The following is a 26,085-nucleotide window of genomic DNA, read 5'->3' as shown; positions in this document are numbered from 1 at the left end:
TGAGTCTACTTTGAGTAGGAATTACTTAAGTACAACCGAACAGCACTCTCCTACACATGATCCCTAGCAACTGGTGTTCAGTAGAACAAGTGGCAAGTAGTCACTGACAGTCTTATCTTCCTTGTTTTTGGCACCCTCCTTGAATATGACTAATAGCCTTATCCTCTGCAAATTCCTCCCTTTTCAAGCTGTCCAAAGCCAGATTGGTGGCCATCACTACATCTTGCAGTAGCACATGCCATCATTCAACTATGGGATGTGTGAAGAAGTGCTTCCTTTTGTCCTTCCCAAGTACTGTACAGTGGTACCTCGGGTTACATACGCTTCAGGTTACATACGCTTCTGGTTACGGAATCCGCTAACCCAGAAATATTACCTCGTGTTAAGAACTTTGCTTCAGGATGAGAACAGAAATCGTGCAGCAGCGGTGCAGCGGCAGCAGGAGGCCCCATTAGCTAAAGTGGTGCTTCAGGTTAAGAACAGTTTCAGGTGAAGAACAGACTTCCAGAACGAATTAAGTTCTTAACCTGAGGTACCACTGTATTCCAAAATTCAGGGTTGTTGAAGGGGACTGGGTTCCAGCAGTATAAGAGAGTGAGAAAAACTTTTATCCACTTTCTTCCCACCATAAATAATTTGATACCACGAAATCATGTCCCCTGCTGACTCACCCCCCCACACACACATTTAAAAGCCCCAAACTTTATAGCCTGGCTTCATAAGGAGGTTGTTCCAGCCCGCTTTCCCTTTCTATATAGGGAAATAACATGGGATTCTTTCAATTACATGTACTAAGGAGGCAATCATAGACCCACTTATCTGGAAGCAAGCTCCATTTAACTCAATGACTATACATCTATAGGACGGCACTGTTAAGCTTAGTTGCATTAGGTAATGGGTTGTTGTGCTGAAACAATGAAAAAGGGGTAATCTGGGTATATTTAGTAGCTGTATATAGCACATTCTAAGGGTGGTATTCTAAGGATACCAATTAGTATCCATCAGCTAACAGAAGGCATCTGTCAGTGAAATGGGGAAGGAGCTAATTTTTGGCCCCCATTTCTCTCCAAATCTTGCTTCAGAGTTTTGGTGGTCCCTATGGAGAAGACCTGGGGACACAGGGAGCTATAGCGGGAATCACCTCCCTCTCTGGTCCACTAACTGCCTTCCATCAACTGCAGGTATACAACCTTTAATATGTGTATATTATTTTCCAACGTTTCCAGCACTTCACAAGGATTATCTTGCTGCAACACTTACAGCAATCCTATGGTGTACCTAAGCATACTGTGTGCATATTTGAAGACGAGGAGTTAGATGCTGTGAATGGCTTGCCTAAGGCTACCTAGCGAATTCACAGAGCAAGAGACAGGATTCACACCAGGTCCACTGTTGCTGTGCATCCCTGCTGGCATTACCCTAAGTACCATTTTCTCCAAGCTTGCCACAAACACCTGACATCTCTAAAGTGAACACTACAGCATTTTCTTCTACCTGATGCTAAACACAGGGCATAAACAAAAAGGGCTTGAGGGTTTATATATTTTTTCTCTTAATTTCCAGGTGATTTCATTTATTAGCAGTTTTAGATCACTGATGCAGTGCTATTATGCAAGCACTTCTGGAATGAGATGAAACTAAACAAGAATCAGTAAAACAAGCAAAATGTGAAGCGAGAGAGCAACATTAGGAGACATGTAGAGTGAAAATGAACTATTTTTAAAAGCAAAAGTGGAAGCGGGGATTAGAAAGACATTGTGGTCATTTCCTACGGATAGAACAACTTCTGCATCCATAAATAAATAATGCAAGCACACACACCTGTATATGTAAATAAGTGGATAAGAAGACAGTGATAGTTAAGTATTCCAGCTGTAGCCTCTTATTTTTTATATTTAGAATACTGATGAAGTTGGAGCCTGAAACACTTAACTGAATTCATTTATTTATATATTACTATTTGGCTGCATCATATATAGAGCCTTCTTCAATGCAGTTTAATTTTGTTGTTTTTAATTCATTCATATATATATATATATATATATATATATATATATATATATATATGAGAGAAAATATATAGTGCCCTTGAACACTCCTCTAGATCGTTGTTAGCTACTGGAGTTCAAAGAAAACTAGTTCCCTCTCTTTCACAGAATAAACCAGGCAAAATGGACGGGAGTGAGAGTGAAAGCAGGATCCACTTGTTAGAAAGGGTGCTAGGGAAAACGTGACCTATGTGAAGAAAATGAAAGTCTTGCATTTATCAAAGAGCTTAATATATGTATCCCAAAGTCACAGGAGTAAGGTGAGATATTCCAGGACACTCCATGAATACGGATTTACACAGTGTCAGTATACCGCAAAAATCCTTATACAAAGCGATAGCCATAAATGCCTAGCAGTAATTTCTCAAAACTGGTTATTTCAATTATTAACTTAAGTCAAAGTTTCAATTCAAAATGTTAAATCTAATTAGACTCAAAAGAAATTGTTCAATATAATTTATTCCTCTCCACTTTTTTTGCACAAGCCTGTAATTTAACAGGCAAGTCTACAAGTCAAGAATACCACAGACCATGCGTTTTTTTAAGTAAATGGATCAGAATTGGTTTAAATTCAAGCATTTTAGCTTGTTGGGTTTTGGTGTTGAAATAACAAATAACTAGATTAAAACAAAATGAAGCCTTTAAAGTTTGGACCCTATGTTGTGAAATAAATAGCATCAATGCATTAGGGCAATGCAAGAACAGATAAAAAGTCTCAGGTCATCATAAATACCCTAATTTCAGATAATCCATTAAAAACACACAGAGAACAGCAACAACAAAAAGCTAAGTGTAGTACACTGGTAGATGCTTCTCAACTAAAATGGCTTTTTGCTTGATGTGCATTACGATGATTATATTCCGGCATTCTGCCTCTCCATTCCAGGCCTTTGTACAGATGTTTATTCTTTTCTCTCCTATTTGGTTATTATGGTTCATTATGTTGAGAGAATAAACTGATTGAAATGTTCAGAGAGATGAGTACTGCAATAAAATGTGTGTTGGGAGGGGGTTGGAAGGAAGCAGACAGGGAGATGAGGGCAAAGGGGGATTTTATCATGCTTGAGCACTGCTGCCTCTGAAATGATGCAAAGGAACCAGGGGTAGCTTGGAGGAGAAAGGAGCCTAAAATGCACATATCTGGAAGTCGGGGGTAGGGGGAACCATATGCCAGATACAGAGAGAGAAAAGAGGGGCGGGGGAGAGAGAACGGTTCTGTGTTCCGATGTAAACTTCTGGCAAGAGCTGGTTTCTTGTCAGGTTCCCAGACACAAAATAGATGCTCTGTTCACTAAGCATGAAGCCCTGCAAGGAGCAGGGAGCTCAGAGGCTCTTGGCTTTCCTCAAGTCTCATTAGGTCTGCATATTAATGACTTGCAGTAATATAAAGCAGCCCTTGAACAGGCTTTCTTCCCTCCCCCCCCCACCCAACCCCGTCTTACAACGCACCCAGGCTTCTCGTAGCAAAAGAAACAACACACTTGGAAGAGCAAAGGGCTGAAAAAACAACCAGCCAGCCTCCACTCAGTCTCTCATTGCTTCTGAGGAAATTGAGTAGGGATTCACCTTCATGTCCTCTCTCCAGATGGTTTGGGCTACAGCTCCCATCAGCTCTAGCCAGCCCTGGCTGGTGCTCATGGGAGATGTAGTCCAAAACATTTGGAAGGGACCCAGCTGAGGAAGGCTGTTCTAGCAAGAGAGGAAAGCAAGACATACACACTTCCTCAGAGGATCACCTTGAAAGGTGTGGCTGTAACAACCAACAGGAAGCCCCTTGAATTTTTGTGACTTGATCGATATTAATACAAAGATTGGATTCTAAGACTTCAGCTGATGACAATTCAGAAACAGCTGGCACTGAATACTGTAGGGTGTGCATGACAGCTACGTAAATGCCAAAAGAACCCTTGCTCCTCTCAAACTGGTGGAAGCATCTCCACCACAAGACTATGCTCTCTTTTCATCCAGAAGCCGGTGAAGATCAAATCACCATGTACCACACAATCATGAATCCAAATATCACAATTAGATGCAGCCCACTTATTGGCTTATAAAAGCCAGGCTAACGAGATAGAAAGTAGCATCCTGCAAGTGCAAGGCATCACATATTCAAGATACCCTGTGAGGCGCTACTGATCACCACACACGCACACACACACACACAAAAAAAAAAAAAAACCTTCACCATCCAACTGCCATTCAATCATGACTCTTTTGCTGCCTCGCTTTTTCTCATTCAAACCCCTAGGGGCACACTCCTTGTGCATCACTCAACAAACCCTCCTACCCAGTTGATGTTGCAAACTGCTTTGAAATCTTCTCAACAGCTTTTCAGACTATCTTTTTCTGCCTGCTCCCAAATATGTCAGTACCTCTGTACCTCTAATGGGCAAGGAAAGTCCACCACATACCATTAACATACCAAAACTCTGTAGCTCTCAAGAGCAAGCCAAGGTTGTGGTGTGTGTGTGTTTTTTAAAATCACACACACATAAATATGTATTAAATGGAACACTCTTAAAACCCATCCATGCATCTGCAGAAAAAGACAACAAACACTCCGTATCCCATTACTTTCAGGCCTATTATTTATTTATCTATCTGTAATTGCCCTTGCTGCCTCGCTTATTAAAAGATCAAATATTTAGATTCCCCCTTATCAGACTTACCAGAGGATTGACCTCGATTAGTGGCGTCATGATCGCTGTCTCCTTGCTCACTGTCTCCATGACCACTGTCCTTAGAGCTTACTATGTCTGCTTCCTGGAATGCAGAACTAGAAACATAAAAAAGCGCTTAATATTTGAACACCCAGGAAAAAGGGAAAGTCATAAAACATTCTTCTGCCATCACATGGCCACATGTGGAGCTGCACTCAGCCAGACCTCCCGCTCACAGCACTGGTGTTGCTGATGTTGCTGCTGCTGAGAAGCTCTTTCCATCAGAAACAAAACTTGTACTTCCAGGCATTAATAATCCATCTGGACAGTCAGTAGCCATTATTACACTGCCTGTGCTACAGAGTTGTTATGAATAATTTGGCTGAATTTGCTTAAACTGGGAAGCTAATTTCTGCACAGAGAAGTCAATACTATATGCCAGTTCTTGAAGAGAGGCTCATAAGTATTTGAGGCACGTTTCAGACCAGCACAAAATGAGATTCCACTCTCTTTTCAGGTAATCTCTGCAAGACCCACCAAAAGCCATAATTCAAAGGTGTTCATTCAGGGCCGATTTATTTTGCTTAATGTTCCTGTCTGAACAAATTCATTTTTATATTCCCCAGCTATTATTCGACATCTGCAGTAAACACATTTCCACGTCCTCCTTCATACTTGCTGAAATACATCTCAGGTTGTGCAAAATTAGGGCCATAATTTAGGAAATCAGGAGGTCCTACCTGTTTACCCGCCGTGGTCTATCAACTAGATAACTGAGCTCTGCACGCTGGTGTTTAGTCTAGAAAAATAATTAGAAAAAAATAATTGAACTCCCAGTGTGTTTTTTGCAGGCAAAACCAGTTTATGCATCTATAATTATTATAATGGATCTATAAGTGCATTATAGTTAAGCCATTGAATACCCAAGAAACAAGTATCACTGGTGTATCTGAGTTCCTTACTTCCCTTACATTGGCGAGGACTGAAATAATAGCGCTAAGGCAAATAAACAAAGATTGAACTCCATGCCTATACTGAATAGCAATGGGTGAAAAATGTCAAATGAGGTACTACTTATTCTGAATAATAAACCTACAATTTGAACACCACTGTGTATTTCATTGCAGCATATGGAAAGAAGAAATACAAATTTATTTATTTATTTAAAAAAAGATGAACAAGGAGAATATTTCTTCTTAGGTTCTAGAAGAACAATTTTTCAAATATTATCAAAAATTCTTCATTGGCTTCTGCAAGGTGCAAAACACTGTTTTCTCTCAGTAATAGACACAGAGAGTATACACTCAATTAAATACCCAGCAGACCACATTTTAATCAAAGAATGTTAAGTCCAGATTATGTGATCTGCAAAAATTCTTTACACACCAGGGTAACACAAAACATGCATAATGTGGCAGAATGTTGAGCTTTGATAGAAGCTTGCAGTTGCATTCTTTTGAGATGGTTCTTTTATAACAAAAAATGCTTCATATGGAACCACTCTGCTAGAGTCATGAAAAGTTAATTAATAAATCCTTAATTCTTGAATTAATTAAAACTGCTGCCTGGTAGTTAGATGTTCATAACCACAAGAAACCCCACCACTCCCCCCACAACCTTAATCATACAGGCAGGCACTTTGAGATGTAAATGGCAGCTTTTTAATTAAAACACACACACACACAAACTTTACTGCATTGAATAGAAGCATCATTACAGAAACTATTTCAGATTTGGTGTTCCTGAAAGGAGCAATAAAATAACTAAAGGACCAAACGAACAGCAAAAAATTCCCTGACATGCATGGATTGGTCTGCACTGAGGGAAAATAAAAACTGGCAGCTGACCCAGGGCTGTGTTGCTTTGATAGAGAAAAGGAAGAAGCTAGGCTAGCTTCATTCAAATGCACATAGTGTGGGCGCTTGGCTGCAACCATTTCTAAGATGCTCCCCAGTGCACAATTGCTTCTGCCTCTGAAAAGAAGCTACTTACTGGCTGAAACCAAAAGGTGCCTCAAAACACACAGAGCTGTCCAAGTAGCCTGCCCTGAATCAGGATGGAGCAAGATGGATATTTAGGGGGGGGGTGTGAGTGAGTGAGTGTGTGTGTGTGTGTGTGAGAGAGAGAGAGAGAGAGAGAGAGAGAGAGAGAGAGAGAAGGTGGACAAGGCATGTCTACACAGAAGTAAGTCCCCTTATGTTCAATGGAGCTTTTCCCCAGGTAACTGCACATCATGGCAGCCTAAATAACAGTGAAGGAATTAGAGATGGTGCAGATGAAGGAAAGCTGCACTGCAGTTTGATGGCAGTACAGTGGCTGGAAATGCGTGTGCTGCTGGAGAGAGGGCATAAATCAGCTGACCACTCATCTGCTACTACTTGCCACAACTGTAGTAGTAATCTACAGCCCACTTAAGAGAACTGAACTGAGCAGCAGGTTGATAGAGCCAATTAATAAATGACAGTCTGGAGACCTGTAAGCATTTGAGCAGGGAGATTATAAGGCAAGTCAATGCTAGTAACACTTAATACCAGTAGTAATACCAGTAGTAACATTAATAATTAGAGGAAAAATATGCAACCAGTTAAGTGAGAGTTCTATGTGCAGCTGCTCAGGAGTAAGCCCCCTAGAAGGCAATGGGACTTACTTATGAGTAAATATTAGTTTGCTCGTCACTCGACCACCTTGGAACTTCCACCTGATTTAAGCGCATCAGGTTTCAGCACTGATAGTTGGTAACTGTTACAGCTCAAGAGCCAGTAAGATATAATAGGGTGTCAGACTAGGAGCAGGTGAGACCTAGATTTAAAACTCTTCTCTCCCAAGAAGCTCATTGGGTGACAAGCATTCAGCCTGGTCTACCTCTAAAGGTTGTTGTGAGGGGAAAATGGGTATGGAGAACAACATGTGCCACCTGCAGTTCCAGGTAGGAAAGGCAGGCCTGTTGTAAGTCTAGCAAAAGATAGTGAGGGATACAGCAAAGGGAGAGGAGGAGGAGTGCCCTTGTAGTAAGTGGCTCCTGAGGTTGTGAGAAGCCCGGAGGGCAGCAAGACGCCTTACCTCGCTGGACAATATACTGCCATTGGAGATGATGTCGGGCTGCTGGTCGGTGTATCCCGTGACGATGGCCCCGCAAGGGTTGTGCTCGGCGTCGGTGCTGCGGGAAGGGCTGCAGGGCTTGAGGAACATCAGGTCGGTCTTGGCCGACTCGGGGGTGAGGCAGACCTGGTAGCAGTAGTTCTGGTTGTGGTGGTGGGAGCCGAAGCTGGCTGACTCCTCGACGGGCACCTGGGCTGGGTTGCTGGGTACGTTGGAGCTCTGCACGAGCATGATATCGGACTTGCTGAGCTTCTTCTTGCGCGCCCGCGCTTGGCGGCTGCAGCAAGGGCAGCAGCAGCAGCAGCTGAGGCAGCAGTCGCTGGCCAGGCACGTGTAGATGTTGAGCTTCTTCTCCTTCTGGCAGCGTACGGCCAGCACGATCATGGCCAGCAGGAAGATGAAGGAGACCGAGCCCAGCGCGATGATGAGGATCAGCGTCAGGTCCAGGGATGTCTCGCCGCCGGCGCCGCCCCCCGAGCGGCTGGGCCGGTGCTCTCCGCCGGGGCCCCCAGCGCCCCCGGAACCCAGCCCCCCGCCGGCCCCTGCGCCGCCTCCGCCACCTCCAGCGCCCGCGCCCTGCCTCTCCACGGCGCTGTCCACCAAGACCACGTGCAGGGCGGCGGTGGAGGAGAGCGGCGGCTGCCCGTGGTCGCGAACCTCGATGACCAGCTCGTAGGGCCGCTGCGCGTCGCGCTTGGCGGGCACCTTGCGCGCGGTGCGCAGCTCGCCCGTGCGCCAGTCCATGCGGAACAGGCTGGCCTCGTTGCCGCGCGCGATGCTGTAGGTGAGGCGCGCGTTCTCGCCATCGTCCGCGTCCACGGCCGCCACGCGGGTCACCAGGTAGCCCGGCTCGGCGCCGCGGGGAAGCACCTCCCGCGCCGGCGTGCCATTGCGCCCGGGCAGCGGGCTGACGATGGCGGGCGCGTTGTCGTTCTGGTCCACCACTACGATGTTGACAGTCGCATTGCCGGCCAGAGCTTGCTCGACGTCGGGGTCGTCGGGTCCTCCGCCTCCGCCCGCCGCGTCGCGGGCTTCCACCTGGAAGCTGAACTCCTTGAGCTGCTCGTAGTCGAAGGAGCGCAAGGCGTACAGGAAGCCGTTCTCGGAGTTGATGGACACGTAGGTGAACACCGACATGCCCTGGATCTGGCTGTCAAGGATGGAGTAGGCCAGCTGCGCGTTGGCGCCCTGGTCGCGGTCGGTGGCGCTCACGGCGTAGATGTACGCGCCAGGCACGTTGTTCTCGCTCACGTACACCTGGTAGACGGGCTGCGAGAAGCGCGGAGCGTTGTCGTTCACGTCGCTGATGCGCACCTGGATGGACTTGCTGGTGCTCAGCGCCGGCTCGCCCAGGTCCCGGGCTACCACCGTCAGCGTGTACGCGTCTCCGCCGGGCTGCTCGCGGTCCAGGGGCCCTTCGGTGACGATGGTGTAGTAGTTCTTGAAGGAGCTCTTCAGACGGAAAGGCGCGTCGCCCTGCAGCAACTCGCATTGCACTTGCCCGTTCTCCTCAGAGTCGCGGTCGGACACGCTAAACAGAGCCACCACGGTGCCCGGCGCGGCAGCCTCGCTCACGGCCTCCTTGACGGTGGAGAAGCTGATCTCGGGCGCGTTGTCGTTGGCGTCGAGCACCCGCACCAGCACTTTGCAGTGGGCGGGCACGGCGTTGGGGCCCAGGTCCTTGGCTTGCACGTACACCTGGTACACGCTGCTCTCCTCGAAGTCCAGCTCGCCGTTCACCTCGAGGCGACCCGTGCGCGGCGAGATGCCGAAGAGCTCTCGCGCACGGGCCGAGATGTGGCTGCTGAAAGAGTAGATGATCTCGCCATTCTGGCCCTCGTCCGGGTCGCTGGCGTTGAGCTGCAGCACCAGCGTGCCCGGCGGCGAGTTCTCGGGCAGGGCGACCGTGTAGACGGGCTGCTCGAAGGCGGGCACGTTGTCGTTGGAGTCCAGCACGCGGATGGTGAGCAGGGCTGTGCCCGTGCGCTGCTGGGGCTGCCCGCCATCTACGGCCGTCAGCACGTAGCGGTGTACCGCCTGCTGCTCGCGGTCCAGCGGCTTGGAGAGCACCAGCTCAGCGAAGCGGTTGCCGTCGGGCTGCGTCTGCACGTCCAGCGAGAAGTAGCCATTGGGGGTGATCTCGTAGGTGCGCAGCGAGTTGGTGCCCACGTCCGGGTCGAAGGCGCTCTCCAAGGGGAAGCGGGTGCCTGGCGTGGCGCTCTCCGAGATCTCCACCGTCAGGTCGGGCTCCGGGAAGGCGGGCGGGTTGTCGTTGATGTCCAGCACTTCGATCTCGACGCGGAAGAGCTCCAGCGGGTTCTCCAGGAAGACCTCGAGGTGCAGCTGGCACGACGGGCTCTGCTTGCAGATCTGCTCGCGGTCGATCTTCTCGTTCACGTACAGCACCCCGGTCTCCAGGTTGAGGTCCAGGTAAGGGCTCCGCGAATTGGGCACCGTCTGGAAGCGGCGAGCGGAAAGTTTTGTAATGTCCAAGCCCAGATCTTCGGCGATATTCCCCACGAAAGTGCCATGCTCTTGCTCCTCCTGCACCGTGTAGTGAAGCTGCGAAAGGGCTCCCTCCACCATCCAGATTAAGGCAAAGACGAATAGCACGACCATCTCCAAAAGGGGAAAAGAGATTTCCCCCCCTCCCCGACGCTAACACTTCCCCCTTCTCCAGGAAAAGAAAAAAAACCCTCCTCCTTCGAGAAACACCGTGTCTGTGCGGGGAGGGAGGGAGGGGAGGGAGCGCCAGAGATTGATGGGAGCTTTAGAAAGGATTTATGATTCCTTTCCCTTCATGTTCTCTTTCCTCCCCCATCGCCTTCCTTTAAAATAAATTTAAAAATTGGGGTGGGGGTAACTGGGGGAGGGAGAAATATCACCCAAGATGGGCACGGGAGGGAGCCAAGCCGAGCTCCCACCTCATCGGTGATCTTCGCAAGAAATGACCAACTGGAGGCAATAGGTAGGTGGCTATATAGACACAGGAGCCCGCTTTAATTTATTCCCAGAGTCCTGGCACTGCACCGCGGCAGCCGGAAAGGCGCTGGAGGCAGCGGTAGCCACGGCAAATCCCGAGGAACTGGTCGGTTTCAAGATTGTCCTCCGTTGGGCTTCCTGGTCGGAGCGGGAGCGCGGAAGGCTGCGGGAAGAAGCGATGGGCATGCCCCCTTCCGATGAAGAAAAAAGCATGAGAAGGTCCTCTCTCTCTCTCTTAAAACATTTTTTAAAGAGAGCCACAAAAATATGACAGCCAGAGGAAGGATGGGGAGAAAAGCGGCAGCCCCAAACTTTAAATTCCCTGAATTTCTCCGGGGCTTTGCTGAGATGCTCTTAAATCTCCAGCTCTTCCTTGCATGCCTTTGCGCTCAGTTTCCTTCCGCCGTCTCCTCCTCGGCTGCTTTGCCTCTTTCTCGCTGACTAGCAAGCACATTCACTAAGCAGTGCTGCTGCTGCTGCTGCTGCTACTGCAGCTCCTCGCGCTAGCTCGCCCGCCCGCCTCCCGTCCCGAGCTCCAGCTCCCGCGATCTCGGCTGGCAGTTTCTGAGCTCGGAGCGCTCGGCTCTTCTGTTTTTGCGCAGCGACCTGCTCCTGCCAACCAATCGCCTCGCCGTCACAGCCCCAGGGCGGCAGCCCATTGGATGTGCCGCACGTCCAGCAGCTGTCGTCACGGAGCAAAGAGGGAGGAGGAGGAGGAGGGGGGAGGAGGGAGGAGGGAGGGAGCCCGGGAGAACCCAGCGCTCCAGTCGACTCGGCGCGAGGGCGCGCGTGCGCGCCAGTCTCAGGCAGAGAGAAGAGCCCTGCCACTCCCGAGGCGCTTGCCGGGGAATCTCTGCCTCGGAAAGTTACTATTCCCCTGTCGCGGCTCCTGAGCGAGGAGATCACCTCTCGTCATCAATGCAAACCATGACGCTAATAAACAAGCTGCTCCGTGGAGATGGAATTTCCACCTGCTGCCGACTTTCCCTTTCGCCTTTGCCTATTTCGGTACCTTTCTGCTCTGGAAAGCATCGCCAACAAGGAAAACTTGACATACATTTCCCTTACTTATTTTTCTTTTCCCCGCGGTTTGATTTTCCTTTGCCGGATCGTCTTTGACACGCAATGGAGTTTCCACCAACTGTCTGCTGTGGCTTTGGGGGGGGGGGCGGCGGTCCTTAACAGCAAGCATTTATCTTCTAATCGATTTCACAAAACAAGCGCTCGCAGAGAGATGATGACACTGAATAACAATATATGGTGAACAAATTTATCCACAGGCCGCTTATGCTACTATGAAAATCGTACCCTCTATGGCTCAGCGGCAGGGCAGAGCAGAAGGTCGCAGGTTCAATCCCCACCGCACCCAGGTCCGGCTGGGGGAGTTTACTGTCTGAAATTCTGAAGAGGAGCTGCCAGTCAGTAGAGATCATCCTAGACCAATAGTCTGACTCGGTTTCTATGTCTAGCCAAGAATCTGACGGGATGTGGTTTTGTTGTTGCTTTAAAAAACAATAATTGTAGATTAGAGAGCCCATCCGATGCAAGGCAATATTCAAACATATTACAAGATCATATTACAAGGGTAGCCAAGATGGTGCCCTCCGGATGTTATGGACTCCAACTCCCATCAGCCTCAGCCAGCCTTGCCAGTGAGCAAGGCTGATAGAAACTGTGGTCCTTAACTCCTGGAGGGCACTTCGTTGGCTATCCTGTGTTTCCGAGTTTAAATATAGGTGCTTGAATGGTTATAACCAGTGTCCCGTGCTAGAATTGTAGAAGTGGGGAGCAGGGGTGCCAACTTGAATAAAATATTGGGGGTCTCCCAGGTAAGCCCCACCCTGCATAATCGATCACATGACCCAGTGCGGGCGCCCCCCCCATTTGAATGGCAATGCTCATCAACTTGAGGGGGCACCCTGAAATATTTTATGGGGGTGCAAAGACCCCTTGCCCCTTAGGAGTTGGCTCCTGTGGCTCATTACCTTGTTAACAGCCATTCTAGTTACTGATGAAAGAAGATTATGGGGCGACATGCTTTGGCTAAAACTTGGGGTGGGAGGAGTGAAACTAGTGAATGGACGGACTACCAAACTTTTTCTCCCACTGTCGACGACTCTAGCCTAAAACAAGTATACTCAGAAGTTCTGCCGAGTTGAATGGAGCATCTTTCCGAGTTGGGATTTCTGTTTTGCTTTTTTAAAAGTGCTTTGGAGGCAGTGACGGTGGAAGAGATTACGATCAGCGAGGCTAAAAAAAAGCGAACTGGTGAAATCCCCCGTTCGACGCCCCGCGGGACAGAGTCTGTTTACTACAATTGGCTCTCCTGCCTTCGCGCAATGACTAAAGGCTCCTTTACGCAGAGGAATTGCACTATAGCAACTGAACGTAGGTGCTCCCTTGGCGCAACGCTGCCTTGCTTTTGCGCCTTATTGTTGCACGTACATCTTTGAACTTCCCGGAGCCGCGAGAGGCTCCCACTCGCCTCCCTAAAAGCATCTTCGCGCTGGAAGGAAAGGACGTTCCCGGGTCGTTGTGTCTAACACCCCAGCCCCCCCCCCGCCCACTCGCAGAGCGTCATAATTTATTACATTTGAGGAGCGGGATCAAAGAGAAGAGGGGCCAGCGGTAGGAAGTGGCCTGTCAAAGTGCAAAATGCAGCTCAGCAACTAAATGCTCTCACGTCATTTTTACAGTACGATCTTCTATTGCTCGGAAGTAAGCCCTTGGGCTCACTTCTCCGGTGAACATAGGCTTGAAATCCTACGCTTCCCTTACCTGGGAGGGAGCCCTATTGAACTTAACGCGCTTACTTGCGAGTAGGCGTGCATAGGCTTACACACTGGATAGTGCTTCAGCGAAGCTCCTCGGTCTGAAGCAAGGGGTTTAGGATTGCAGGGGATGGTTTGACGTCACAGGATGGGAAATGTACCCACCAGTCATTCCTCCAAGTTGCCCTCACGTCTTCCTCTAAAATCAATGCAGAGTCAATCGGAAATGGCCACCGAAACTAGTGCTCTCGGGCTAAAAGTGGGTGACCGCTACCTGATTGCTCCGGAGTAAGTGGCTTGTGAACAGCAGCCTCCGTAGACCATTCCCACAGTGCTTCCAAGGGCTACCTTGCTTTCTAAATACACATGCGGGGGCGGGGGCAATGCATCCGTGTGTACACAGATTCGAACGTTCGGCATCTCTCTCGAAGTCGATTCGAATCGGCTTCTCGGTCCCCAGCCGCAGACGCGGAGCTGAGGCGGGCGCGCGCGGGCGCTTTTCTTTATGGTGCATTATAATTTGGGGCTGGTTGCTTGAAAATGTACACGCGAGCCCTTTGGCAAAGCATAGCGCACATTATCGGATACCTGGTGTACTCTGGAGGAGGATAGCCTTTTGATCTGCAGCCGCTTTATGCCTTGGCTCTAAGCCCGCTCATTAATTCGGGCCGAGGGTCCATTTGCCCAAGATGGTGTAAAAGCGCAAGAAAGGATATTTGAGGAGCAGTGGCAATATTAGATTGGGGACGGGGCTGGTAGTGAAAGAGGCATGACCCTAGATCTGTACAAGCATGACTTCCCCGTGTATAATAGTCCGTCTCCGACTCCAAATAGCCCCAGCCTCCTGGGGAATCTTTCTTTTCGCGAAGACGGCTGCCGCCGCCACGGCCGTCTCCCTCTCCTCCTTTCCCCGCCTCGTTTGCCTATCGCCGCCAGACACCCATTTCTAAGCATCCTTCCCTGCCTAGCTGCGCGCATCCTTCTCTTCACTGCGGGCTGCTCTCCTCCTCCTCCTCCGCTTCTTTTCACGTGAATGGGTCCTCCTGTCTCTGAGCAGTTAAAACCCTGGGTTGCCTCTCTGCCAGAAAAAGAGAGGGGTGGGGGTGGAGGGGAGCGACAGACAAAATGGCTAGTCCTTTCACAGCTGCAGTAAATTTACGGGCGGCCAGACAGAGCCAAAAGGAAAACCGCGGCAGCGTCACACGCTGGCAGCAGGGGAGGAGGGACCGGGGAGCCGGCTGAAAAGGGACCTGTGGCTTAGCCGGAGAGGCTGGTGGGGTGGGAAGGGAGCCTGCAGGGTGACTATTTGAACCTCCCCACCGGATCAGAGACTCTGCTGCACCCTCAGCCTCCGTTATATACTTAACGGTAAAGAAATCGCCGTCGATTTCAACACCCTCTCTCCGGACTGGCAAGGGACGCGCGTGTGCGTTGGGTGGCGAATGCTTATCAGGTTTCTTCTGTCCTGGTTTTAAAACGCTGTCTTATTGTGGCACCTTGGTTGCCCCGAAGAGAACACCCGAGCCGCCCCTGCCTGTGTGTCAGTGTATACGCGCGCGCACAAGCGTGCTCGAAAGCTCAGTGTCGTTGACTCCGACGCTTAAAAGGAGAGGAAAGCGGGATGCGCCGCCGAGAGATGGATTGGACGGGTCTGGTGGTAAATAATCCACGATATCTACCGCCACGACGTTTTAAGTTTCCTCCAGCTCCGCAGGGGAAGTGGCGCGCGCTTGGCAAATGTAAGCAGCAGGCTCCTCCTAGCGGCCAGAGCGAGCCACTGCTGCAGACGTGACGTTTCGTCGAAAGAGTTGTGAGTAGCAAGCAGCAGCAGCAGCAGCAGTGTTGCTCCTCCGTGAGCAGTTCAAACAACCCTCCCCTCTTCGAAAGAGCCCATTTGTATTTGTAGCTTCGCCTCTTCAGCGAAGAAGCGAACTTCTGCGAAAGGCTCCTCCGCGGAGGAGGCAGCACTGCATGCGATTTAGTCCCCTTGGGCTATAAAAACCATCGCTTTGCCTTGGCTCTGTCTCCCTGTCTGAGCGTCTTCACCTTCCCCCGGCCCCCTCCCTCTCGCCTGGACGTGACTCTTCCCCCTGTCCCCTTTCTTCCTTTCGCGGGCAGCGCCCGCCGATTTACGACGAAAGAGGAGTTACATCAAACAGCTGCTCGGGTGGGATAACGACGGCTATAAAGCGTCGTGGTGTATATTATAAACAGCGCGGTGCCACTCGAAGGCAGTTGTGGCCACAGCACAACTGTCCACCCCACGCCCCGGCGGCTCACCAGCATCGTCCTCGAGGGAGCACGACCCTCCACAAACAGGGGCAGTCTACCGTCCCGATGACAGCTGAGGCTTGAGGTGCTGCTAAGCTGCACTCGCCTCCTTCAGACCAGGGTAACAGTTACTGCGTCACACATGTCCGGATCACTTTTGGGTCTTAGGTGACTGATTTGAGTACAGTATTATTATTATTTTACCTTGATTGATCGTCTCTCTCTCTCTCTCTCTCTCTCTCTCTCTCTCTCTCTCTCTCTGTGTGTGTGTTTTAATACTGCCCCAAATGTTCCTTTTCCGAGTGAGGTGGATTGGAGAACGGACTTTCTGTCTTCTGCAGCCTTTGGGAGAAGGAGGGGGGCAGTTTGTTAACATCTGGATAAATGGCTGCTTGTGGTGATTTAACATGACTTGAAAGCAATCTGTTCCTAAATCCTCTTATTATTGTGGCATGGCTCGGGGCTTGGCGAGAGGCGTTTTTCCGAGCAATTGAGGAAAAATAGGAAATCCAGATGGGATAATAAAAACAGGCATTTTCCAAAGCAAGAAAAGGGAAGAAAGGGGCTGGGGGAGATAGTCCAAGTAGGATAATTAACCAATAAACAAGGGGCAAGGAAAACACACAAGCATCTCTTCGGGGAAATTCATGTGGGTGAAGAAAATAATGAATGTTAGAGTAAAAGATAAGAAAAAGCCTGGCTAGCATACTGCCCGTTGACCAGAATGGAGTACTGCACAACAGCATAGAGCCAGAGACTGCATCTCCCATCGCCCTAGACCCATGGTTCCCAATGTGGGGCACATGCCTCACAAGGGGGCAATTTGATTTATAAGGGGGGCAATTTGAGAATGAGTTATTAACAGTCAATGGCCTTTTAGGCTTCCTCCACGTGAACAGGAGTTCACTTTTTGAATAATAAGAATTATGTGTCACGGGGGAGGGGGGCAGCGCATCAGGATTTTGGGTGGAGCATGGCCAAAAAAAAGGTTGGGAACCACTGCCCTAGACCCATTGGGCATGCTCAAGGCTGGCGCTGATGGGAGCTGGGAGTCCAGCAACATCTAGAAGTTCCCCATCCCTGGCAAAGAGACTCCTGCAGACTTCCTCACTATAATTGCCTCTTCCGTGTTAGGTCTCTGCTAACAGGGAAGACAGCAGAGACATCACCTTGCCAGCAAAGGTCCGTATAGTTAAAGCCATGGTTTTCCCAGTAGTGATGTATGGAAGTGAGAGCTGGACCATCAAGAAGGCTGATCGCCGAAGAATTGATGCTTTTGAATTATGGTGCTGGAGGAGACTCTTGAGAGTCCCATGGACTGCAAGAAGATCAAACCTATCCATTCTGAAGGAAATCAGCCCTGAGTGCTCACTGGAAGGACAGATCCTGAAGCTGAGGCTCTGATACTTTGGCCACCTCATGAGAAGAGAAGACTCCCTGGAAAAGACCCTGATGTTGGGAAAGATGGAGGGCACAAGGAGAAGGGGACGACTGAGGACGAGATGGTTGGACAGTGTTCTCGAAGCTACAAACATGAGTCTGACCAAACTGCGTGAGGCAGTGGAAGACAGGAGTGCCTGGCGTGCTCTGGTCCATGGGGTCACGAAGAGTGGGACACAACTAAACAACTAAACAACAACAACAACCCTGTTAGGTTGAGGGTGCACAGAGGCAATGTGCACAATCTCAGAGCTACAGCCCCTCCCCAAGGACAAAGGAACAGACTTCCCAGCCAGTTAGTATTATTCATTCGTTTATTTTATTTGTATGCTGCTTTTCCACACACACAGAGACACACACACACATCATGTTCAAAGTGGTTTGCTACAATAAAGAAACAAGATATATTTTAAACAAACACTACAAAATAATTTCATGATAACAGAGCAAAATATAACAGTAGCAATTTCATAACATAGCAAAATAATAACTTCTTAAGAACATAGTAAAACAATGGCAAATATAATAACATACAAAGACATATTTAAGTACTATAAATATAACAAGATTACTTAAACCACATGCAGCATGCAATAGCAAAAATAACAAGGGAGCATCACAATTTCACTTTAGTCCTAGAAACGTCCCTCCCGTGATGTTGCTCACAGTCCCTCTCTTTTGGCAGCTTCTTATAAGGCTTCCAACCCCTCCCATGATTATAGATGTAGTGCAATTGGTTTTTTATGTTTTGTAAGCAACTTAGAAGCCATCTGGGCACTAAGCGGTAGATAAATAATTAGTATAGTAATCACAATCCCTTCACAGGTATGCTATAGATCAGGCTTCCTCAACCTCGGCCTTCCAGCATGTTTTGGGACTACAACTCCCATCATCCCTAGCTGACAGGACCAGTGGTCAGGGATGATGGGAATTGTAGTCTCAAAACATCTGGAGGGCTGAGTTTGCCTATGCCTGATATAGATCTTGTAGTTTTTGGCATCTGTTTGTCATGGGAGACAATGGAAGTGTGTGCCTCCAGGGATGAATTCGAACCACTGGAGAGTTACAGCGGCTGTTATGAGAGAGGTATGTGGGCAGGAAGGACAAACCATATTAATGCAGGGCTGAGTAACCTCAGCCCCTGGTCCCAGCCTGTCTGGCTTAAAGGATACTCCCCACACCACATCCCCTACTCAAGGCATTGGCAAACTTGGCCAACCAGATATTTTGAGACTGCAATTCCCATCATCCCTGACCAGTGGTCCTGTTGGCTAGGGATGATGTGAGTTGTAGTCTCAAGACATCTGGGGGGCCAAGTTTGCCTATGCCTGCCCTAATCAGCCACACTCACTTGCACCAGGCCCCTGACTAGCCCTGCTTCGCACACTCCCTCACCTGGCTGGAAACTGCCCTTGAAATCTGAATGTGCTTTTGCTTGTTTCCTTGGATGAAGAGGTGTGTGTGTGTAGAAAGGTTAAAAAAAATACAGTTTCCCCCCCACTCCATCTATTTTTGCCTCTCATGCCACCTACCACAGGCTCGTGGCTAGCCAGAAGATGACCTTCAGGTTGATAAAGGGTCCCTTAACCCTTATGAAAGAATGCAGTGGCATTGTGTCCCCAGAGAACATGTTTGTCCATTAGTACTTAGATGCCATCCTGAAGTGAATGGAGAGTAATTTGTGGGATGGAGGATTTTATTTTTACTTTATATATAAAAAAGCTGGGTGTTGTAGGCAGAGAAAATCGAGTCACTTTATCTTTCACTGTACTTTCCTAGATGGTTATAGTGAATTATGTCCTCCAGACTGTTGTCACCGTATCTGCATCTTCATCATTACAGTGGTACCTCGGGTTACATATGCTTCAGGTTACATACGCTTCAGGTTACAGACTCCACTAACCCAGAAATAGTACCTCAGGTTAAGAACTTTGCTTCAGGATGAGAACAGAAATCGTGTTCCTGCAGCGCGGCGGCAGCAGCAGGCCCCATTAACTAAAGTGGTTTTTCATGTTAAGAACAGTTTCAGGTTAAGAACGGACCTCTGGAACGAATTAAGTACTTAACCCAAGGTACCACTGTATTATTATTTTTCTAATTCTCCATAGGAAAGCTCTGATTATACCTTAATTCAAATTTTATTTATGATGGAGATAGGTTGGAAAGCTTATAGGTTTTTAAACACACACACAAAGTTCTTGTATATAAGCATTTCATATGAAGTCGCACAATCTTGTGCACATTGTGCCTAAATACCCAAACTATTGTCTTGTGCAATTCCCTGTCATTTCCATGTAGTTCCACAGGAGGGTAAGATCTCAGTAGATTATACCTAATATGTATAAACAAGGCTTTGGGGTCCACGAAGACTCTGGAACTGCAAAGGGCATTCTGCGCATCTCTTATCTTTATTTGTCCAAGCTCCATGGTTGGGCACTTCATTCTCATATAGTCTCAGTTGACAGACAGGGCTGGGCAGCATTTTGTTAAGCTTTAAATAGTGAATTAGAAGCACTGATGATCTGAAGCAGCCCCCTAATGCAAAATGACAAATTGCACTTAGGCAATACATGAACAAGAAAATGATTTATGGATTTTCACGATGGTCTGAGCAAATGAAGGCAATATGAATTATACATCCTAATGCTCACTATATCATTTTCTAATAATACTGTTGCAGCTGCGAGGCTGTACATGGCTCTCTTCAATAGGGGCTATTGATTAATAAGAAGTCCAGGCCTAGTTTTACAGCACATATGCCTTCTCTCCTCTCTCTCTCTCTCTCTCTCTCTCTCTCTCTCTCTCTCTCTCTCTCTCTAAATGCCAGCACCAAATGAGGTTTTCTATTTTATTTTATTTATTTCTTCATTTCTGAGGCAAGTGACGAAAATCGACCCCACCGCCACAGTTCCTGTCAGCTCCTCCATATGTCATCGTTTTAGGCAGCAATTACTTCGACAAATGAAGACTAATCTTTTGCAAAACCACATTTTGCTCCATGCTGCCACTTAGAAATGCAAATAAATGGTTCCAGGCTGGTAAATCCACCTTTCAGATTGAAATGGAAAATTAGCAACAGATTCCTCCCTCCCTTGTAAAGTGCCTTGGTCTTCTTGATCATCATTTATCTCCTTTGCCTCCAGAAAAAAATGTTTTCTTTGCAATTATCTAAGACTTTGGCATCACGAAAAGATGATTTCAGCACACGGTGTTATTCAACTACCCTTTGTTTTTGTAATGGAACATGTGTGCCAGCCAATAGAATTTCCTCTCCCCTTTATTTTCTGGGAATCATCAATGTCCGCAAGACCTAAATATCCATCATTTTCTGATTATTGTCAATGATCTGAAGAACAACAGGTGGAAAATGTCACGATCTCTCTTGACCTTGGACTTTATTTTCAGGGGTATTAAAAATGAAAGCAATTGATTGATATACCACTGCATTTTCCCACTTCAACGAATGGGTTAATCCATGGAAGAAAGTATTCTTGAGTAATTTATATATCCCTGTATGAAAAAAGTCCTTTGAATACATGATTCTTAGAGAACTTTTTCATACCTTACCATTTTCTTTTTTCAGGAGTCAGCAGTTACTCTGCCTTTATGGTGCCTGGAATGGATGCATCAAACAGATTTAAGTGTGAACACGAAGTAATTCACACCACTATTTTCTAACTACAACATGACCCTTTGGCAATCTTATTCTGGAGAATATCCACATGGAACCCATTTTTGTGACTGAATCAAAATAAGCCCAGCAGCCTGTGCAAACGAGATGTCACACAAACTGGACAGAAATCACTTCATGGTGAGAAAGCAGTTGTAACTTGATGAAGAATAGTGGCACTGTGGCAGCTAGAGAACAGTCTCTTAATCAACTTTTCACATTCCTTTCATGGGAAAATCTAATTTGTATTAAATCATTGATTCTGAGTCGAGACAAGACAATAGTAATTTGTAATTGTGACTAGTATTAGTGAAAGGATATAAACCTCAATGCCCTCGAGAGACGAAAAGATTTAAGCTTAACCCAAATATTTTGAAATAGATTTTGTTTAAATGGGATGGAAGACAGTATTTTACATCTGTGTATCTTTTGTTGTAAAATAGCTATTCCAATGAAGATCTTTTGTGTGGAGAAAAGGCAGGGGTTGCAAGTAAATCGTACTGAAATGGTTTATTAGTTGCCTAGACATGTTTAATTTGTATTAATTTGTAGCTCTCCTTTCTTCTGGCAGGGCTTTGGAAGAAGCATAAATTCAAGCAGGTAATGGAGATGGTGTGATGGAGAACATTTCACTTAAGGACAGAAGATTATCTCTACTAGATCAGATTAAAGGCCTATTTAGTCCAGCATCCTGTTTTCTGCAGGGGCTCGCCACATGGCTGTGGGAAGCCAACAGACAAAAGCCCTCTCCTGTTCTTTCTCAGGAATTGGTATGCATGCCTCTGATATATAACTATCATGTCTAGAAACCATTTACCTGCTGTATTTATGCCTATCAGATAAAGGCAGGGACAATCTGATTTTACTCTTGCATAGATGATGATAATAATTTTACTAGAATCTCCAATGTGTTTCTAATACTGTTACAATGATGCTCTTGGTTAAGCATAACCAAGGAACTGCATTAGGGGTAACTACCTGTCAGTGATCTTCTCTTTTTATGAACTTCGACTTTACTTGCAAAGCAGACATGACCGGAATCTCGGTGAAAATTGGATTGCAAGAAATGATAATACTGAAACTATTTGGCTGTCAAAAGATCGCTAAATGCAGAGACTTTCTCTGCTTGAAGGATCATAAGCAAGCTAATAAAGTTTGCACCAATCATCCTTGAATGTGGACTTTGAAAGCTCTGGCAAATACTTTCCCCCTAGTACCTTCTCTTTAGTTACACAATAATATTGACCAGAGGAGGAAATTACTTGAATTCCCCAAGTGACCATGATGCACAAAAACATGGCAATTCAATTTCAGACTCATGCAACAAATCAGGGATTGTTTGTTTTCAGTCCTTACAATTTACAGAAATATTGCACATTATTACTCCTTTAGGTTCAAGACAGGTTCTGATTCATTTGACTGAATAAGTAAATGTTTCTTAGGTTTCACTTTTTAGTCTGACCTGACAGTATAGCATGCTACATAAAGTAAGGATTTCAAACTACAATCTTACTGAATACTCTTTGAAGCATACATGCTCTCAGTTACAATGGGAAATTCTGCTCTTGCTGTAGTTTCTCCATTAACATTAGATGTGGTCTTCCTAGCAGTTCTAAGAGAAATCTCTAGGGTGTCATTACTCAGCTTAATTTTAATTATCTAGGCTTACAAAACAAACAAACAAACACCCTGGTCCTGTTTCAAGAGGATTAATAACTGCTCTTAGTGCAGGAAAGATTACCAAAATCAATGATGTGATTAGGATTGTAAATAAGAAGAACAAGCTGTTGCCATATTTTAAGAAGTTGCCTTCATGTCTAACAGCTCAGTCTACATTTTGCTGATGGGATAGGGTGATTGGGTGGGCTTAGGCAAACAAACAAACAAACAAACAAACAACTTGGTTCAAACCTTGTGGACTGACTGAACAGGAAATTACCTGGAAGGCCAAATTTAAGGTTAATTGTATGAGATGGAAAAGTTTAACTACACCTGTTACCACCTATTCTCCTAAAGTGTTCTTAATTGCCAGTGATGAGACAAAAAGAAAAAAAAATGGAAATCTACATTCCTCTGCAGTCTTGCAAGGAAGTAGGCCTCATTGACCTGTATGAAGTTAACTTCTGCATAAATAGGCTTACTCAGACTGCACAGCTTAGTCCATTGTAAGGAACTCTATGGTATATAGCACAGAGTGGGTTGATGTCAAGCTTGTCTGTACTTGAGACTGGTCCATTAGGATGATTGAGGAAGTGCCCTATCAAGCACACCTGCCCACTGCCTCCTGACATCAGGAGGCAACATGTGGGTCCAGAGGGAAAAACTGTGCCACTGGCAGCCAGCCAGAGGTGAGTGACCCAGGGTAGGGGACTCCATTGCACTGCTCCTCTCCCCATCAGCCACCTGAGGCAAAAATCTCACATTGCCTTTTGATAGATCTGGCCCTAACCCATAGTCACATGATTTAATACTGGTCTGGAGTAAGTGTTTCAACTTACAAAAAATCCCCTTCCACCTCTGATTCCTTAATGTCTTGCCCTAAACCCTGTCACAATTATAGGGAGTGGAATGATATAACACTTGTTTCATGAGTGGGATGTGTTCGAGAAGAGCAAATACATTTTCTTCTCTTGAACTTCTAATGAGTGCATGTGTTACTTTAAACCACATAAGGAGACTGTTTGTCTAGTAATCTAGTCAGCTCTTGCTTGTAGCCTCTTTGTCCAGTTTAACTCCACCACTAAACCTGAGCCATTTTTTGGTTCTCTTTCCCAACATGTTGATACCAGATATCTGCCTTTTCTCTCTCTCGTCTCTACACATCCTGTAAATAGTTCCTGTATGAATAATGCCCTTGTACTCCAGAAACTACAAGCAATTATTTCAATCTGATTTACCCAAGATGGTATGTTTTCTGTCCTTACTATTGTGGCCTAGTCAGTAACGCTGTTAGGTTCAAATTTTGGTAGCTTAGGTTTGTGATCTATCTCCTGCTTTAGTGGCAAAGCAAGCCCTATCATTAGAAAGAGCAAGGTGGCTGTCTCAGCCAGCCAGTGCTGAGCACAGGGCAGCGGCAGTAAGGTGCTGAAGGACATACATGGGTTAAGCTAGCTTTCTTCCCCTGGGAATGATGGAGGACACTGCCCTGGCCTCAGCATTAAAGTCAGATTCAACAGCCAACCCAGATGGCTTCTGTATATCAACTGGGGGATGAGACACCCTCTCGTCCTTTATTTCAGGTAATAAAACACCTCGTCTGGTCCTGCTTGTGAACTCTGTATACACAGGGAGACTCTCAAAATAGGACTGGAGAAGAAACCTTAATTCCATGCTACAGCTTAAATGTTAGTTAAATGAAGTTAATGATGCTTATCTTTCTCCAAACAGGGGAGTGTGTGAGAGTGCACAATCATATGTGTGTGTATGTGTGTGAAAGAGGATGTTCTGGGATGTGTGCATCAATATAAATAAGAGTGACAGAACTGGGTTATATCTTTAGTATTCCAAATGACATTTTGATGATGCCTGATGACAAGGTGACAAAGGTTTTCCAAAGTGACTAGTCATCTCAGGTTTTGCATTGTTTGAGTGCCTCAATTGAGTCCAGCTTGCCTAGAAATACCTCTTTCCTTTCCTTTTCTCTCTAGATGAGACCCCGAATGGTTAGTTATTATCAAAATAACACTGTAAATAGAAAATAATGAGGCTGATGACATTCAGCCACCCGAGTTTTGTAGGAACCCAGCCAGTTGGGTGGGGTATTATTATTATTATTATTATGACTACACTGATCAAAACACAAAGGGGTATATATATCATAGAGTTGGAATCATAGAATTGGAAAGGATCACGAAGATCATCTAGTCCAAACCCCTGCACTGCAGGAATCTTTTGCCCAGCATGGGGCTCTACACAACTACTAAAGATGCAGAAGCCCTGCCCCCTTTTGCATCTGACCACTCTAATCACACAATTGTAGTATCAAATCATATGTATGTTGTCAAAACACTTCATTTCCCCCTATACATCTGCTTTTCAATCTGTCTCTCTCTCTCTCTGGCATTGGTGAATTTACAAGGAGAGGAGAAATGAGAGCAATAGAAAAACAAGAATAGGATCGTTGCATTCATTTTGTTCTCTTGTATGAAAGTGTTCTCTAACAACAAAATGTTTCTTACATGCCTGTTTCATTAATGCAAATAAGAAATAAAGGAACCTGACTGAGCATGTATCACTGTTTGCCTAATGAACGAGTTTTCCCTTGTGAACCTTGTCTGCCCTGCAGCTAAGTGGCCTGACGTGGTGAGTATAGCTTTATCATCGGCAATTAGAGTCCCTTCTTTTATTTTCATTTTAATCTTTAGGGTTAATTCATTTTTAATCAGGAAATACTTAACTAAAACACAAAAGTGTATTGTGCATGGACCTGCTCAAGCTTAGCACATGTCACAGCATGGCTTTTATAACCTAATTTAGTTTTGTAGATCCGAGGCAGTATCCTGGCAGCAAAGGGTGTGTCGAGGTCAAGGAGTCAGCAGACAGCAAGAACTGATATCTTTGTTGCTCAGATTGGTGAACTAACCTGACCCAGAAGATCTTACAAAGGTCAGGATGAAGCATTTGTCCTGTGGATTTCCTTGGCTGGTGATCTTTGTTGCCTGCAATTAGGGATGCTTGAGGAACTTTTGATCTTTGCAAATTACAGGATGAACAGATCTAATGTGCACCTCCCAGACTAATGTGCAGATAGCGACAAAGTTATCCATTGGATTTCTCATTTTTCTGAAGGTTGCCACACACATTTTGGCTCAAAAACATACCAGATATGCAGTTAATATGTGTATTTTGAAATAACATACATTTTAAATTACCTATTTAACTGTGAATTGTTGTGTGTTTAATGAAGAAACAAGATGGGATGCATGCACGGGTAAACATCCCTTTTATTATAAAGCAGCCTTTCTCAGCCTTACTTCCTAGATGTTGTTAGACTACAACTCCCATCATCCCTGACTGCTGGCCCTGCTAGCTAGGAACAATGGGAGTTGCGGTCCAACAATATTTGGAGACACAAGGTTGATAAAGGCTCTTCTTGCCTGTGCTTCATTGGTTCATAGGGTGGGCTACAGTATAAAACATATGCA

The 26,085-nt window shown here is 46.5% G+C and overlaps 1 protein-coding gene and 2 long non-coding RNA genes across 11 annotated transcripts in view; 1 reads left to right on the top strand and 2 right to left on the bottom strand.

The window, feature by feature from the left end:
• The window catches only part of PCDH10 (protocadherin 10), a 55,916-nt gene extending 44,568 nt beyond the window's left edge, over positions 1 to 11,348 (bottom strand). For all 9 annotated transcript variants that reach the window (XM_083519893.1, XM_083519894.1, XM_083519895.1 and 6 more), the window contains exons 1-3: positions 7,769 to 11,348; positions 5,449 to 5,507; positions 4,718 to 4,824 (exon numbers count right to left, since the gene is read on the bottom strand). In XM_083519893.1, coding sequence (XP_083376019.1) covers positions 4,718 to 4,824; positions 5,449 to 5,507; positions 7,769 to 10,426 — 2,824 coding nt within the window. In that variant the 5' untranslated portion in view covers positions 10,427 to 11,348. The remainder of the gene's footprint in view (positions 1 to 4,717; positions 4,825 to 5,448; positions 5,508 to 7,768) is intronic.
• Positions 11,349 to 15,768: 4,420 nt separating this feature from the next.
• On the top strand, positions 15,769 to 24,580 carry LOC310714672. The gene is made up of 3 exons (XR_014529952.1): positions 15,769 to 15,999; positions 20,855 to 21,082; positions 21,513 to 24,580. It is a non-coding gene; the product is annotated as an uncharacterized lncRNA (long non-coding RNA).
• The window catches only part of LOC310714681, a 136,181-nt gene continuing 129,841 nt past the window's right edge, over positions 19,746 to 26,085 (bottom strand). Inside the window, exon 4 of the long non-coding RNA XR_014529965.1 lies at positions 19,746 to 19,806. This is a non-coding gene — a long non-coding RNA (uncharacterized lncRNA). The remainder of the gene's footprint in view (positions 19,807 to 26,085) is intronic.

Source organism: Podarcis liolepis, assembly GCF_965112155.1.
Source record: "Podarcis liolepis genome assembly, chromosome: 9".
NCBI classification, from domain to species: Eukaryota; Metazoa; Chordata; class Lepidosauria; order Squamata; family Lacertidae; genus Podarcis; species Podarcis liolepis.
Note: the sequence above shows the minus strand (reverse complement) of the source record. Positions and strands in the feature narration are given on the sequence as shown.